The sequence below is a fragment of the Eptatretus burgeri genome, chromosome 15, assembly GCF_056783735.1.
Source record: "Eptatretus burgeri isolate ZD-2024b chromosome 15, Ebu_testis_v1, whole genome shotgun sequence".
NCBI lineage: Eukaryota > Metazoa > Chordata > Myxini > Myxiniformes > Myxinidae > Eptatretus > Eptatretus burgeri.
The window spans coordinates 27,671,364-27,689,138 of NC_140975.1; the positions used below are offsets into that span (position 1 = coordinate 27,671,364).

The following is a 17,775-nucleotide window of genomic DNA, read 5'->3' on the forward strand; positions in this document are numbered from 1 at the left end:
CAGGTCAAGCGAAACGTGTGAGTGGCATTCCTCTCAAATGAAGGGACATTCAAAAGTACTTTAAAAAAAAATCGAGATCATTTGTTTTTATCACTGCGACTATGTTTACAGAATTGAAGGAGACAATGAGGAGCAGAAAAATATCAGAAAACCATTCCCTAAGCCTGTCTAGCCTGAGTTTGAATCCCGGCTGAGCTTTAAACTGTCATTCCGGTGTTTCACAGGCAGTGTGATTCATCAATGTGTGTGCCGTCCCTCGGATGGACATTAAACTGGGCGTCCCATCTGCCGGCATTAGTTTGTGGACGTTAAAGATTTCACGGTGTACTTCGTGAAAAGTAGGTGAGCCGTCACCACACCCTGAACAAATTCCAAATTTTGAACAAACTACACAAACTACTGCTCGGAAGGCAATGGCAAACCAACCATTATAACTCTTCCCAATAAACTGCTTCAGCATGACCGAACCTACCTTCGGTCAAAATACCAGAATATGAAGTGGTCGTCATGTGAGGCAGACATGTCTATGAAGCAGATTGGACAGTCTTTTGCTTGCACTTACTTGTGTGATGATAAGGATCCCTTGGTATTCTGTCTGGTCTTCGGACCAGAATACTGGAAAAAAAAATAATTTCCGAATTTCCCTGCAATTATCAAATGCAAAGTTGACCACTTTGCCTCATTAAGGCTCTTCCTTGCCCTAATGAGGAATGGTGGACAACTCTCAGAGTTAATAAGCACCACGGTGACCTCACAAGACTCCCTGAATGCTGAGCCTCCAACAGAAGATTATATCGGATCACACAGTACTATAACAGCATAGCATCCCACCCAGTGCCTGTTCCTGCCAAGCTTTCTTCTACGGAATATTAAGGATAACTGCTTCTGGCCAAGTTGAACACGAGGAAGGCGCTCGGCACTTGTAATCTCCCAACAGGAGATGGATAGCGTGGGATTTCTCACTCATAAAGGTGAGAGATCTTGGGTAAAAACTTGCCATATCAATCAACATCTCATTTTCACATCCCCTCTTTGACTTTGGGCAATGCAAAGCACCTCGGTACCTTTCCTTTGGAAGTGCAATAGTAGTCACACAAGACACAATTTCCCCTCAAAGGGGGTGGCAGGGAGGGAGGGAAAGGGGTCTTTATTCCCATCCCGCTCCTTGAAATGATCCAGGTTGCAGCACTGATCAAGGAGAAGAGGCTGAAAGTGGATCCTTATTCCCTGTAATTGCTCTCCGGAGCTCCTTTTGTTGGAATTTGCGATTTTGGACTCCAGCAGGAAAACTGGGGTGGATGTTGGCTTTGAGAACTTGGGGGTGGGGTGGGGGTAGAGGAGGGTGTGGGACATGGGAAAAAAAAACAATCAGCCTTTTGGTAGAGAAGCAGATGGGTGTCTGAGTGTGTTAACAAGCATTTGATGAAATGTTATTCAGCAGTGGGTCTGTCTCTCTTTCACAATGTGTGCTTCTGCAGATTTTGCATTTGCATTCCACCTGCTTCACTGTTTGGAGAATGTATTTGATGTCTGGAATTTACCAAAACTCGTTTAAGCAATGTCTGTTAAGGTGCCTAATGTGGGAGTGTGCAATTACGAGGGAAATAAAAGGTTCTGTAAACGGGTTCTAAAAGATTTCTTTCAACAATGAACGTCGCACAGATGTTTTGCTTCAACACCTTCACTCTTATTACAACTTCGATCATCATCATCACCATCATCATCGAGGTATCATTTTTTTTAAGGAGCGTCGGTACTGCCGAAGCACTCACTTGGCGATGGTTGTGCTGGGTGGTTTGCCATTGCCTTACCAAGAGTCATGGAAGTAATTTGTAATTTTTTCAGGGTGCTGGTGAAAACTCACCTACTCTTCATGAAAGGCATCCACCAAAGATCTTTAACATCCACCAAAGACCAGTCCTGTCAGATGGGTACTCCAATCTAACATCCATCCAAGGGATGGCACATGTGTTCATGCCTCACCATGCCTGTGAAAAAAGCAGAACGGTAGTTTATAGCTAGGTCTGAGATTTGAACCCAAGCTAAACAGCTCAGAGACAAAGTGCACATCCTTCCAGCCCATATAGTCAATACCTCATAAGTACGAGGTCCGGTGTCACTTGCGTCTCATTTAAATAAATGTTTAAGTACATGAGACTTCTCTTCTTGGCACAATGGAATTGTTTGCATCTGGGAAATGGAGCGGTTCCAGGCAGCAATGGTGGTCATAGCATAAGTCTTGTTACCTCTACCACCGAAGGTGAAGGAGGTTCTGTTTTCACCCCTCTCTGTCTGTTTGTTTGTCATTTGTCTGTTTTATTTGTTTGTCGTTTGTCTGTCTGTCTGTGTGCAGGATATCTCAACAAGTTGTAGATGGATCCAGATGAAAATTGGTGGGAGGTTGGGTGTTTAACAAGGACGAATTGATTAGATTTTGGTGAAGATCCGAATCTGGATCCGATGAATAGAATTTTTTAAGTGATTCTTCATCATTGAGAGATAGGGTCAAAAGCGATATATAGCACGATATCTCAAAAAAGCATTGGGCCAGATATGTTCTCGTGGATCAGGCATTACGTGGCAGAAGAATGCGCACTCCCAAGGACCCTTCTTGTCTTGCTAAGAATTCATTTTCTTCAATTCTCATTTGTCTCCAAAAAGCAAACACATTTATAAAGTTCATCACCAGAATGATCTTCAAATTATTTCTGCTGTTTTAGCCTCAGGGTTTCATTTAGTAATGAGTTGGTGCACTGTGGATGTAAGCCTTCAAAGGCAAAATATGAGATGGAGTGTGAGCAAATAATTTCTGAGATTTGATATTCAAGTGCATGTGTTCAATATAAAATGGGAGGTCATGAGGGAAAGATCAGCGGGATTGAAAAATTTAGGATCAAATTAATACGAGAGCGAAGTTGATGGCACGCCATCGCAAATCCCCACACTTCGCACCGAAAGCAAAGTTGAAATATGACAAAAAGTTCCACCAGGAATAACCTGATATCAAATTTTGAGTTAAATTTTTTTCTCCGTTTTGACCAGTGAACCCACCCGAAGTCCCCCACCCCATAGGGGCATGAATCAGGGGTCAAATTCAAAAAAAATCATTTTATTTTTCATGTGTCTCCCAATGTTGATTGCAGGTAGAAGGTTTCATTTTTAAATGTTTTTAAAATATGCCCGTAATTGCATTTTTCGGTATTTGACCTTTTCACCCAACCACAAGAGGTGGGGGTGGAGAGGAGGAGGAGGAGATTGGGACCATACTCTGTGCAGAGCGTTGGTACTGCTTTTGCAGTCTCCCTGGCTATTGGGCACAATCCTTGACGGGTCGCCATTCCGACACAGGATACCAGCATGCTGACACTCATTTTACCGGCCTTGGAAGGATGACAGGTCGAGTTAACCCCACCTGGTATTAATTCAAAAGCTGAGTTGGATTTGAACTCAGGACCCTTGGATCCAAAGCCCACCACCCGAACCACGAAGCCAACACCAGGCATACACCGAGGGGGGGGGGGGGTAAGAAGACACTGCTTTTGCACCTTGTTTCCATGTGATGATCATAACTACCAGGTTTCATACATTTCTGTGCAACTGTTTAGAAGGAGATCGCATGATGAACGGACGGAGCCGAATACCAAAACAGCGATGAGGCTGTGGGTGCTGAAACCATGAACCAGCCACCCCAAGTCCATGACCTCTTGCAAAGTCAAGGAACGTTGTGCTATTCTGGTTCACAGTTCCAAACCCATGGGGCCCAACTCGTGTCTCATAACCATCCCTAGCAGTTCAACTTGATGCATTGAAATCCCCCAACACTAGACGACTATCTCACCTGGGGCAATCCTCAACCACAGACACGAGCGCAGCATGGAATGCTTCCTTCACAGTGAGACCATTTTCCTCAGTCTGAGCATATACAGAGACCAGGGAAATGACACCCAAGGATTGACGAATCCTCAGCCTCGTAATACGCTCATTGACCGGTGTTACCTCAGCTAATTCAGTAAGCTGAATAATGGGAGTCAGCCTATTCAACACAGCTATAGCAACGCCTTGGGTATTGTAACTATCAGAGCGAACAGGCCAGTAGTAGGTGAAACCACCCACCATGGTCTCACCATTATCCGGTCTCCGAACCACAGAGAATGCTGCAATACTGATGTTCAAACACTGGAGCTCAGATGATAGCAGAGACAGGTGATCATCCTCTCTTAGGAATAGGACATTCCAGGTACCTACCTGAAGGGACCGCCTTCTGGTGGACGACACTTCAGCACCACCCCAACGCACACCACCGCAATTCGATGCAAGAAGGTTACTCATGCATTTCCTTCTATCATCAAAGAATGGGGGTCCTGAAGGCTTTGCCCCAATCCTGTCATCCGGTGAGCTGCCCTGCGAAGGGCAGCTGCACAGGAGGTACTCCCACAGAGTGGGTTTTCAGTTCAAATAAATTGAGGACGGAGTTGAGGATGAGACACTGGAGACAAGGAGACAATCCCACAGTTGGGAGACTATGGGGATGAATGAATGCGGGTGAGAAACCAGCTTGCACCTGGGGCGTGTGAGCTTTAGGTGAGGGCTTCTTGAGGAACACGTGTAATGTGGGGTGACTTGGAGAGGAAAGGAGGAGCAAGGTCAAGTGTAACCTTATATAAAATAGAGCCCATCAACTTAGCAAGTGGATACACCAACCTAGAGGTAGAAAAATGGAGCACCAATACAGGTCATCTGATGAAAAACACAAGCATTGTGCTATACTCCATGGAGCCTTATGTACATTGTGATCAACTCATTGTGGCTCAGGAATGCCTTAGCTCTCCAGCCAGTACCCAGATGGAGACATGAATCCTCCGCTGAAGGTTATGGCTGATTGTAAGTCGAAGGAGTTCCAGGGACTGTACCTTTTTCAGTGGCTGTACAGAGAAGTGCGTTTCATAGTCCAAGTGCCAATCTTTGTGAAGTGTGAGTGTGTGACTTGCTGTAGTTGAACATCATGTCCCAATGGGTGATCAGCAGTTTATCTTGTCCAGATCTGATTCAATTGATTACATGGTGGCCTGCGTTTCACAAGAGCAATGTACCATTCTGTGTCGAGTGGGGTCATCGGCAAAATGTTAAACTGGGTTTTCAAGATAATCAGATGACTTGGTGGCTTAATGATTAGAGCATCAGCTCTGAGTGTGGGAGGTCAATTACAACCCTGGGCGAGTCAGCCCAAAGAATTTAAAAATGATGCATGCTGCATCCTTGCTTGCACAGCATTTGAAAATAGAACAAGGACAAAGCCTTGTGGGTTACTCTCCATGGGGAGAAGGAAATGTATCCTTCATTCTCCTACGGAGTGTAAGTAGAAGTGTGATGTCATAGAGATGGCATCACCGGTACCCACAGTGCCCCGGGAAGTTGCATCACTTCTCCAAAGTCAGCAGCTGTGTTTGAATGAAGTGAAGTCTGGTGTTATCTAGTGTGTGTGTGTGTGTGTGTGTGTGTGTGTGTGTGTGTGTGTGTGTGTGTGTGTGTGTGTGTGTGTGTGTGTGTGTGTGTGTGTGTGTGTGTGTGTGTGTGTGTGTGTGTGTGTGTGAGATTAGTTATCTCCATATGCGGTTTCAGGAGAATGAACAGAGTCCTCCCAGGTCTCAAAGTATCCACCTCTATTTCAGTAAAAGATCACGATTCATGGACCAAGCTATGAAGTTTTCTATTCTCAAAGTTTTGGTCCGAGGGATCTTTTGAGGATCGTCACCAAGCCCCGTCAACCAAGGTTCAAACTGAAGTTCGTTTGTCGTAATATTCCCAAGAATGGTTTTTCAAATATCTGTAAGGTTCTTCCTCATCATTCCCATTGCTCCAATTCTCACCGGTACAATTTCAGCACTTATCCACTGCCAAATTTTTTTTATTGCATTTTTGAGGTCTTAGTATTTGGTCATTTTCTTCATTTATGCATTGTTTAGGCCAAAATCGTTAGGTACTCACACCTCAATTAGCAATGCCTTCTTTTCTTGTTTTTTTAGACCAAAGTTTGATATCCAGTCACAATGCTGTTTTCTTTGTTCATGCTTGATGACATCATAAGGTTGTATGTGAGGTTTTACTTCCTTGTTTTCAATGGTGCGTGCGTGCGTGTGTGTCACAGCTCCTCCATCACTCTTAGACCGTGTAAAATAAAGCAATACATCATTGATGTAGGTCAAGAATAACATGAGGCCAAAGACACATTTATTCTAAGACCTACAAGTTCTGCCAATATCCACGTACCCAATACCCATCCACCTCCAATGCATCTTGGTACCTATGTAATTGTAATTCATAACCTCTCCAATCTTTCTGCTGCCACTACCTCTAAAGGGAAAGCATTCCAGGTATAAACTACTCTTTGACTGAAAGACCCCTTCATGCATGATTCCTGTTCGAACTCTCCTCTTCTTCACTTTCAAGCTGTGGTCCCTGATGCTGACTGTCTATTCTGCTGAAAATCTTTCTGCACTTATTTTGTCTGTACCCTTCATTATCTTAAACAGAAATCAAATCCCCTCATAATCCTCTGCTCTCTATTGTATTATGCATTTAATTACAAGATATAGTTTTGCTTTCAGGTAAGCCAGATGATCTCATGAGCTCGGTATGTTTAGGTCACATGTTGTTGTGTTTGTGATGTCCCAGCCCAAAAATAAGTCAACCGAAGAAGCTTTTGCCTAATTCCCAGTCATTCCTCTCTCTCTCTCTCTCTCTCTCTCTCTCTCTCTCTCTCTCTCTCTCTCTCTCTCTCTCTCTCTCTCTCTCTCTCTCTCTCTCTCTCTCTCTCTCTCTCTCTCTCTCTCTCTCTCTCTGTCTCTGTCTCTGTCTCTGTCTCTGTCTCTGTCTCTGTCTCTGTCTCTGTCTCTGTCTCTGTCTCTGTCTCTGTCTCTGTCTCTGTCTCTGTCTCTGTCTCTGTCTCTGTCTCTGTCTCTGTCTCTGTCTCTGTCTCTGTCTCTCTGTGTCTCTCTGTGTCTCTCTGTGTCTCTCTGTGTCTCTCTGTCTCTCACATCACCTCAGCCTTTTTTAACTGCAGTAGAATGGAGGAGATTGAACTGAGGTAGGAATTCAGGAAGGAGTTCAGTAAGAGTGTAAGAGGGCAATGCCTGTGCAAGTCTGTTTCATAGGTCAGTTTCTCTAACCACCTTGCCGCCTCAGAGGCTGCTCTGCCAGTTAGCGATCAGACATTTTTGATCCAGGTCAGCAGAGCGGCACGAAAGGAAAAGTCCCCCACACATCTCCTGGGACTTTGAAAGAATTGAACTTTCCACCACTGTGCTGGGATCAGGCAAACGTACTGTGCTTGAAACAGACATCCACTGTCTGGTTTGCTTGTATTTGCAAAAATGTGTTTAAAAATATACCAGCCAAAGGCTAGCTGTTCTCCTGATTGAACGTTTCATCCACTGGTTAGTCACCGACCTCCATATCTTGACAGCAAGGCGAAACGGCTAAAAATAATCTTTTCATTCCTCGCCTTGCTCTTCCCAAATGCAATATGTCATTCAGCCACCCGTATCGGACTGTCTCAGCCTGCCTGGAGGCCAGTTGCTTCCTCTTGCTGGTGGTTTGTTGAGCAGAAGTTTGCTTTCTTTATGTGAGCTATTAAATGAAGCGTTTGGGTTCTCCAAATGATCTTTAACCCTTTCCGTTTACTCATCGGAAACAAGCAACTTTCTGCAGCGCGTGCACCTTGTTTTTTTATTTTATTCATTCTGTTTTTCTTTTGCCATTTTTATTTATAGGATATCTCTCTGAATAAAAGTTTGCAAGCTTTTTTTGGAGCAGATATATATATTCCCTGGGCCGAGGAGCCAATCTGATTTTTGAGTTTGGGAAACATTCCGTGGTGACTGTGCGCACATAGGGTGGCAAAGGAGCTGCCGGATGGGTTTAGCAAAAGCAATCCTCAGAAACAAGGTCCTGTTCAATGTGGCGGCATGACGGCTTTGCAGGAGCTCAGCGGGTGCAGCAAAAGTGCTGAAAGTGAACACAGGCCAGAGCGAGAACATTGCTGAGTGAAGTGTAATTGTGGGGCATTTTAATGATGTAATATTGCTCTGCTCAGATTCGAGGAAATTCATTTGCTGCAAGCAATCACCACCAACTTATATTGCAAAAGTTCAGCTGACTTTATAATGAACATCTGCTGCCATGAGTGACGACGACTCACAATATGAAACCACTTCGAGTTGGCAGGAAGTGGATTTTAAGAGCCTTTGAGCATTGACTGGGAGCTCAGAGATGTGTGCAAGATGGAGAAATTATAATTGGCCTCACTATCTCATCATGTTGCTTTGCATGCAAGCAAATACCGTGCTGGAAATTACAACTCTCTTGCTGCCATTAAAGGTGTTCCAGCAACAAACACACCTTGTCTGAATACTTAAACAGGCCTTTCCGCTGTCCCTGGCTGACTGTGGAATCGCTGTTTTCCACCAATCAAAATCCAATGTAACCATGGCAATGTATTCCCATTCATTTTTGTTTTGGAGGAAAATGCTAAAAAAAATACCAGTTACCTGTTCAAATTTGGAAATCTTCAAATGGGTCAAATGTCGAGTTGATTACTCCATTTGAATATATCTGTGGCTATGTCCCTAACAATACCCCTTGGATGGTGGATCTCCATCCATAGACTAGATCAGTAGAATATGGTGCAAATTGCCTTCACATGCTGAAATCCCAGCTACCCATCCTCACAGTCCATCAATGACTATTGTTGCAATTTGCAATCCATTAAGCCATTTATTCACGTTCCTACTGTTTCCACAGCCTTGGCGAAAGCAGCGCATATGTCAAGAGTTGTTGCAAGGGTTTCTGCATGGACATCCTCAAGAAGCTCTCCAAGACCATTAAATTCTCCTTCGATCTGTATCTGGTTTCCAACGGCAAACACGGCAAGAAGATTCGTGGGCTATGGAATGGCATGGTGGGAGAGGTAAGGCTTTTGCATGGAGTTCCTGATTGTAACTGTTGATGAGGCTTCATCATCACCTCTACCTCACCACAATATAAAGGAAGACTTGTATAACTCAAATGTATAAGGAGCAGGATAATTGTGTTTCACAAGAAATATGTCATTCATGTGCCATTCTGCTACAAGCTACAAATCAGAGGTATCAACAAAGTACTGAACTTGTCATTTTGGTTATTGCTACGTCAGAATCTTGTCTACATGTAGATGAGGTTAGCATAGCAATAAATGCTCACGTTTGTAATTCTGTGATTCTACAATAAATTGTTTTTGCCAAATACAATTCTTACTTGTGAATATCTGTGTCGTGATAGTGAGAGGTTCGTGTCACAGTTCTCTGATAAAGACAAGTGAGAAGTCAGTTCCATGGTTCTGTGCTTAGAGATCAGTATGAAGTTAGTGCCATAGTTCTCTGATAAATAATTAATAGGTAAGTGAGAAGTTGTTGCCACCATTCTATGTTAATATGCAAGTGAGAAGTTAGTGCTACCTTTTTGTGTCAATAGGTGAGAGATGTTAGCACCACAGTTCTCTGATAATCGGCAAGTGAGAAGTTACTGCTGCAGTTCTTTGTTAACTCACAAATTAGAAGTTAGTGCCATGGCTATGTGTTAATAGGTGAGTAAGAAATTCGTGCCACGGTTCTCTAATAATAGGTAAGTGAGACGTTTGTCACAATTATAAACTAGAAAGAGCAATCAGAGATTGTAGACCCTCGCCAGGACTTGTTTTGTGTGGAAAATAAATGGAAGGATGTACTAAATAAAAGATCGTTGGTTTCAAATGAAAGGTCTATAACTCTATGTGGCCAAGTTGTAAATGTGTAAAGGTCAAACGTCTGAAAAGTTGTCAGGTCGAAAGGTCTGAAATGGTCTAAAGTGTCGAAACGGTCTTCAAAGGTTGAACTGGGTCTGTCTAAAGGGTGTAATTTAAGGTCTAGAGGGTGAGAATTGTCTGAATGGGTCTAAAGGGTCTTAAAACGTCTAAAACGAGTCTTACGGTAAAAGGGTTTACAGGATATCAAAAGGTGTGAAGGTCTAAAAGGGTCTCGAGGATAAAAAGGAGTCGAAGGGTCTTCAGGGTTCTAAAGGGTCAAAGAGAATGAAAAGGGTCTTGGAGATCGCAAGCGTCTAAAAGGTGTAACTGGGTCTTTGGGATCTTTCAGGTCTAAAGGGTCTTAAAAGGTCTCAGGGGTCTAAAGGGTCTTAGGTGTCTAAAGGGTTATAAAGGCTTGTAGGGGTCTCAAGGGATCTTAGGGTTTGAAAGGCTCTGAGGGGACATAGGGGTCTTCAGGATTTTAAGGATCTTAAAGGGTCATAGGGTCATAATAGAAAGGCCCTAAGGAGTCTTCAAGGTCTTCAGGTTTTTATTGCTCTTGGGGGGGGGGGGGTAAGGATCGTCAGGGTCTTACAGGTCTTAAATGGTCTTTGGGTTTAAGGGGTCTTAGGGTATCTTGAAAGTTCTTCGAGGTCTTAAGGGGTCTTAAGTTTCTTAGAAGTCTTTAAGGGATTTAGGGGTCTTCAGAGCCTCAAGAGGTCAAAAGGTAAGTATGGATCTAATGTAATTAATACACATACTTACGTTCTGTGCGAACAAACAGACAGAAAGACAGACAAGCAAATGGACCCAAATGCAATACCCTCTCCTCAGGCAATGATTTAATAGGTGAGTGATAAGCTGACGGCATGGTTCTCTGGCAGTAAATAAATGAGAGGTTCGTGCCATGGTTCACTGGCAACAGGCAAGTGAGAAGTTAGTGCAATCGTTTTACATTAATAGGTGAGTGAGAAGTTATTGCCATGATTCTCTGATAATAGTTAAGAGAGGTTTCTGCCACAGTTCTGAATTAATAGGACAGTGAGAAGCTTGTGCCACAGTTCTGAATTAATAGGACAGTGAGAAGTTAGTGCAATAGTTTTACATTAATATGTGAGTGAAGTTATTGCCATGATTCTCTGATAATAGTTAAGAGAGGTTTGTGCCACATTTCTGAATTAATAGGACAGTGAGAAGCTTGTGTCACATTTCTGAATTAATAGGACAGTGAGAAGCTTGTGTCACAGTTCTGAATTAATAGGACAATGAGAAGCTTGTGCCACATTTCTGAATTAATAGGACAGTTAGAAGCTTGTGCCACAGTTCTCTGATAACAGATAAAATAAGTTAGTGATACAGTTATGCACTTCGAGGAAAGTGATATGTTAGTGCCACATTTCTGTGTTAATGGACGATTTAGAAGTTAGTGCCACGGCTCTGTGGTAATAGGTGAGTGAGAAGTTAGTGCCAGGGTTGTCTTGTAATAATAGTAAGAGGTTAGTGCCACAGTTCTTCCTGAAGAGATGGGTGAGAAGTTAGTGCCACGGTTCTGTACTAAGAGGTGTGTGAGAAGTTAGTGCCACAGCTCTGCATGAATCGATAGTTGAGAAGTTAGTGCCACAGTTCTGTACTAAGAGGTGTGTGAGAAGTTAGTGCCACAGCTCTGTACTAAGAGGTGTGTGAGAAGTTAGTGCTGCAGATCTTTACTAAGAGATAGTTAAGAAGTTAGTGCCACAGTTCTGTACTAAGAGATAGGTGTTATGCGTTAATAGGCGAGTGCGAATTTCGTGTTACAGTACTGCACAACATGCTTGGTTTTTCCCCTACTGTTTTCTTCTTAATAAGAACCGGCATTAACCTATTAAATCTAAAAAAGAAAAAGTGGGTATTATACCACCATCTGATTGTCAACAACACATAGATGGATTGATTATAAAAAAAAATTTTAATGTCTGTAATTCGTTGACTATAATTTGATTATGGTCCTACAGTCCACAGTCATGTTCTCATCAAACACTGTGGAACCTCATCGAGTTGTCATGTGCATGAAAGCTTTGTAAACTTTTTCAATCAAATTCAATCTTTCCCACCCCAATGACAAAGCATCGACCAGTTTGGTACACGAAGCTTGTGCATCTGCTTGCCAATCCAAGACACTGTGTGGAGTATCCGGATCTTTTCCAGGCTTGTCCATGTCTCAGCTTCCGGCTTGTTTATTTCATTAACACTTGATGTGCTTTTTCACTTGGGCTAGACCCGTGTTTGTTTTGATTTACAATTGTCATAAACGGTGGGGAGTTTAACTGTCATGAGTATGGAAAGAGATGAATGCAAGCCTATGCAAAAGTGTGAATTAGAAACTCCATTTTGACAATGCCAGTGGGGATGAAAGGTGTTGTGAGGCTCATGCGGACATCTTCTGGCATGTCGAGTCATGGCTTGAACGTGGCCAAGCTTGGAATTGGCTTTTCAAGGTATTCGAGTGAGTAAATTGCTGAAGGAAGGGACACATTCGTGCAATTAATCTTCCAAGCGAATGGCGTTTCAGCAGCTTTTGCTTTTCATGAGGACCGGCTTTCAATCCGCTGACAGACTCTCAGCCGTCTGTCCGCTCTGGAACAGGCAGCGAGCTCGCACTGTTAGGCAAATGCAATCGCCATGCCAGCAGCTAACAGGTTGCCTTACACATCACTGTAACCTTTAGTTTTGTTTGCTTGTAAATTTGTGTCGTCTGATTTTTAATTTTTTTTTGAAAAAATGCATTCGTGTTATTGTCCCATAGAGTTATATTAGATATAGTTATATCAAGAAAGTTGTGCTCAGTTCCACCTTGGCTTTACAAACTGGAGCTCCCTTCTCGTAATTTCCTCGGCATGCCTCCCATACTCCAGGTTGTGTACAAGCGAGCTGACATGGCGATTGGTTCACTGACCATCAACGAAGAGCGCCTTGAGATCATCGACTTCTCCATGCCCTTTGTTGAGACTGGTATCAGCGTCATGGTTTCCCGTAGCAATGGCACCGTGTCTCCTTCGGCCTTCCTCGGTACTCGCATTCACTGCGCACGTCGGTCCGGCGCGAACACACTACATTGTCTTTTGATCATTGATTGAATGACCTGCTGACATGTTTTATGCAACATTGTAGCACACCGTGGCAGACATTTTGAGTCAGTTGCTTTTTCTCATCAATCATGTTCCCTTAAGCGATATCTCTCTGCTGTCTCTTTGTCCGACCTGCATGCCACAGAGCCATACAGTGCTGCCGTCTGGGTCATGATGTTTGTACTCTGCCTCTCGGTGGTCGCCATAGCCGTCTTCGTTTTTGAGTATGTGAGCCCCAAAGGATATGACCGGAACCTCGAGCACGGAGCAGGTAGGATGTAAAAAGGTTTTATTGAGTCAGGGGGGGGGGGGGAAATGACTTGTGTGTTTTTATTTTTTTTCGACAAGGCTATATTTATTTAAGTTCCCATTATTCATACAACTTTCTTTGATGCGCACATAGCTTTTCCCTTCCCCCAGCTCATGGCGGACCGAGTTTCACCATTGGCAAGTGCATATGGCTGCTGTGGGCTCTTGTTTTCAACAACTCCGTTCCCGTTGAGAACCCACGAGGAACATCCAGCAAGATAATGGTCCTTGTGTGGGCCTTTTTTGCTGTCATATTCTTGGCCAGCTACACAGCGAATCTCGCTGCATTCATGATTCAGGAGGAATACATCGACCAGGTGTCAGGGCTCAGTGACAAGAAGGTCAGCTACTATTACTTTCATGGTGACTTCCATCCCATTAGCATTACACCATGGTGCCAAGACATTAGATGTTTCCCGAGAATTTTGGAGATGTTGGGCGGTGTATTAACCAGACATGGAAGACCCGTGCATTCATTCCTTTACTGAAAAGTACTTTTCACAAGTACTCTCCGTACAGGCATGCCAACTATTTTGAAAAGAAAGTTTGGCTTCATTGCTATTTCATTACCTTAATTACACTGTTACGATTAATGAGAATTTTTTGTTGTTGCGGCAGGTCTTCTCGACTCAAAAAAGTTGCTTCTTCCAGCATAGACTCAGATCAGCATAGTCCACGTAGACACTCGTCGCATTCTCTTGAATGTAGGCCGTGGGGCCATCACATTGGCATTTAGCCATCATGGTGCATCAGTCAACCATACCACTCTGATATGCTGGTCTCCTCTCCGGGTGTAGCTGAGAAGCAGGAGATTGGAGTACCGGCACACAATGGCCGACTCTTTTTCAATACACTATGTATAATCTTTAGCGCTTTCAATCAAATGTCATAGAAGATGTCACAGGTCTCCTCCGTAATCACTGATGTAACACCCTGCCTGGGGAGAAGTAGGATGACGTTCTTTTATCCACCACACGCATCCGATGCAGCCACAAGGCAGTTATATTTTTAACTGCTATGGTGTGTTATATCAAGGCCGCACTGCATTGCCATCAAACTTTCTTGAGCGTAGGCTTGTGAAAATGCTAATTAGTTGTTTCTAGCCAGAAACATGGGAAGATTGTCAGCTCAACCTAAAATAGCCTCATTTTCGCATCCACTTCCAGCACACATCCCGCACAGCCGGGAAGCATTGGAAAGACTTAAACTCGACTGTCAACTCATTTATTAGTAAGTACAGATACCATTCCAAAGTGGTTGCCATTGTTGCGATTGCCTTGATTTGAAATGGTGTTTATTTTATTTATTCGATCCATCTATAGTTGCTACTATTTTGCAAAGAAAATGGAAGTCCGACGGGATGACGCAAATGTTGAGCCGTCTCATCTGGATTTGCATCCTGACCAAATTATAGACATTCAGATCGATTGTTGCAAACAGGGCATTTTCCCTCAGCTATACTTTAAGCTGGGTGTCCCTTCAACTCCTGTTCCCCCTTTCTCAAGGGAACGAAGTGCAAAAGAGTCAAACCTCCACCAAGTTGGGCATGCGGATTAGTTGTAGTAGTAGTAGTCGTTCTTGTCGTCCCATCAATTGCTGGTGGACAGTAAAGATCCCACAGGTTTTCTCTTTCAAAAAGGGTCGGCCATTGTGTGCCAACACCGTGAACAAATTAAACAATTCCTGCCGTAATGAGCTCCAGTTAAACATCATGTCTGTCCAACTGGTTAATAAAAGAGTTGTGCCAACGCCACGCGATCTACGAGGCATCAAACTCTCACAATGGGATGTGACGAAAGAAGATTTCGTGAAAATTCGTGTTAGCGAGAGTCCGCTGTTTTTCACCGAATACGGTCAGTATAAAATGCCTAACCTTAGTTCAGCAGTGTCAGAAACGCTGTGCGTATGGTTCTGATGCACCTGGTGCTTCAGTGGGTGGGGACCAGGGGAGGATGATGAATATGGTTTTCATTTTGAGTGTGTGGGACCATTTTTGCATTCCCTGGATAAATATATTCTGTGTTCCAAGTAGGAAAATGGGGTTTTCAAACTTTGTAAGAAACTGGATATGGGTTGTGACTTTGTGTCGTGCCTTCAGTAAGACCTGAATGACGTGAACGATGCTTGATGATCTCCTTTGAGCGTGATGTGAATTTTTTACTCTGAGTGTTTCAGAGTAAATGTGAAACCTGTTTTCAGTTTCAGAAACCAAATCAACAATATCCACCCCTACGGTTTGGGACCGTCCCCAACGGCAGCACGGAGCGCAATATTCGCAACAACTACCCAGAGATGCACGGCTACATGTCGAACTACAACCAGCCTTCAGTGCATGATGCGCTGCGCAACTTGAAGACGGGGTATGGTGTCCACATGCAGACACGGAGGTTGTGTACTTTTAATATCTCTTTGGTTAGCTTGCACAGTTAACATCTTCAGCAGGATCGCTCAAAGTGGTATATTGGATACCAGTGGATATTATTGTGATTAAAACTGCCATTCTGGTGATAGTCTTTGGAAAGGGACATGAAGCCGTACACGAAAAGAAATCATAAATCCCCTGTATCGGTCAAATGTAAAGTCTGTAACCGTCATGGTAGCCCATTTAGGTTTCTTCAAGGAGGGATTACATCAGATTAGATCTTTCTACCAGTAAATTGGTGATTACAAAGTCTCTCCATCCAAATCCAGTAATTGGCTGCTAGTTCAGATTGACACGGAATGAAATGCCAAATTTTGTTAAATAGCCCCTCCCAGGATTATACGTTTGGTGTTATGAAGTACCTGCAAAACATGAATACCACACTTGTTGGTGTAATGGTTGGAGTGTCTGCTCTGAGTCTGGGAGGTTGGTGGTTTGAACCTTGGTTGAGTCATGCCAAAGACTTTAAAAATGGTATGTGCTGCTTTCTTGCTTGATGCTTAGCATTTTAGGATAGAGCACGGACACAACCATAGGTTGGCAACCATTGTACAAGGTCGATGGATCTACTGGCCTCCGCCTGTGTTGAAGTTCCTTGAAAGGGAACTTGTGTTTGTATTATGGAAGTTTGTTATTTTTCTGCAATGGTGCTACAGAATGGTCAGATTTTGGACATGCGTTGCATGCTGGGATTTGAGGTAGAGAGATGGAACAGCAAAACATTGTTAAGGATTTGTGGAAATGGCATTCAAAGGTCGTGAACATTTTGGCTTTGTTGTTAACGTCACTTGCATGTTTTATTGTTTAGTTCTTGTATTATAAATAAGAATAATTTTTTGAATGCCCCCCCCCCTACATATTATACCCATGAAAATACTGGATTTTTTGACTCACCAACTTCCCCCTTTATTTTCCATAAACTGTACGTATCTGAAACCACCAGCTGCAGCCACCAGGAGACTAAGTGGTGAAATCACAGAATGTATAATGTTGACTGATTTCCCATTCCAGTCACCGTTAAAGTCCACATTACAGGTGGCCAAGGGTGCCGGCGCATAATGGCCTACTGATTTCGAAAGGTGCATTCCAATCTTTAACTTCCACAAATGAGTGCCATTTGGCAGGAGGAATATGGTATTAATACTTCCCAAATCGAATCCACGGTCATTCTATGCACATCAATTCACTACTGCCATCTGCGTTTACAAACTGTACATCTCATACACAACTAGAACGGCACTCGGGAGAGTTCATACCCCCAACAGGTTGAACCGTTTACGTTTTGTATCCTACTGATAGGCCGGATCTGGATCTGGACTTGAACTAAAATAGAATCAGCTCGTTCTTGTCACTTAACAAATTCATTCACCTAGTTTTGTTGTGACTTGTCCACAACTTTTTGAAATATCATACTATATATCATTTTTGGTCCAATCTCTCAATGAATCACTTTTTCAAATTCTAGCATCCAGATCTAGACCTTCACTAAAATCGAATCGATTCATCCTTGTGACACACCCAACCTGTCCACCAAGTTTCGTCCAAATCCGTTAATAACTTTTTGAGATATCCTGCTCACAGGCAAACAAACAAACAAAGACAGGGGTGAAAACATAACCTCAGTCCATCTTTGGTGGCAGAGGTAATTAATGTTGTTTGTTGTTGCGGAAATGACTCCTAGTGGGTTAATAACGTTAACCATAGTTATTTCCTTAAAGTGAATGCTTAGCATAAGCATTATGTAATTAACTATGTGATTAGATATGCATCGCTTTTTTATAACGGAGGTTGTCCTCTTTTCCTTGTGTTTGTGTCTCAAGATGTTCTTTCCCAGATGTCCCATTTATTTAATGTTTCTTCCTCTGTTATCTGTTTAAATATTTTCTTTAAAGCACTCACAAAGCCTTGCACATAAGATTGGTGGGAATACAGATCGGGCACCGTTAAAGGCCCTGTCACACCTTGACGATTTAGCCAGCGTATGCCTGACATAAGAAAAGTTTGGCTAAAACGCTGGCACACGTCGAATACGTTATGGGTAAGTTTGTATACGTTAAGAGCATGCTGGCATACGTCGTAGTACCCTGGCATACATCGTAGTACGCTGGCATACGTCGTAGTAC

General features: G+C 43.2%; 1 protein-coding gene across 3 annotated transcripts in view; it reads left to right on the top strand.

The window, feature by feature from the left end:
- GRIN2C (glutamate ionotropic receptor NMDA type subunit 2C) overlaps positions 1-17,775 on the top strand; it is a 316,497-nt gene that overhangs the window by 264,577 nt on the left and 34,145 nt on the right. For all 3 annotated transcript variants that reach the window (XM_085856958.1, XM_085856960.1, XM_085856959.1), the window contains 6 exons: positions 1-17; positions 8,800-8,965; positions 12,709-12,862; positions 13,067-13,192; positions 13,342-13,571; positions 15,430-15,590. The exon at positions 1-17 is cut by the window's left edge and continues 186 nt beyond it. In XM_085856958.1, the coding sequence (XP_085713084.1) occupies positions 1-17; positions 8,800-8,965; positions 12,709-12,862; positions 13,067-13,192; positions 13,342-13,571; positions 15,430-15,590 (854 nt within the window). The remainder of the gene's footprint in view (positions 18-8,799; positions 8,966-12,708; positions 12,863-13,066; positions 13,193-13,341; positions 13,572-15,429; positions 15,591-17,775) is intronic.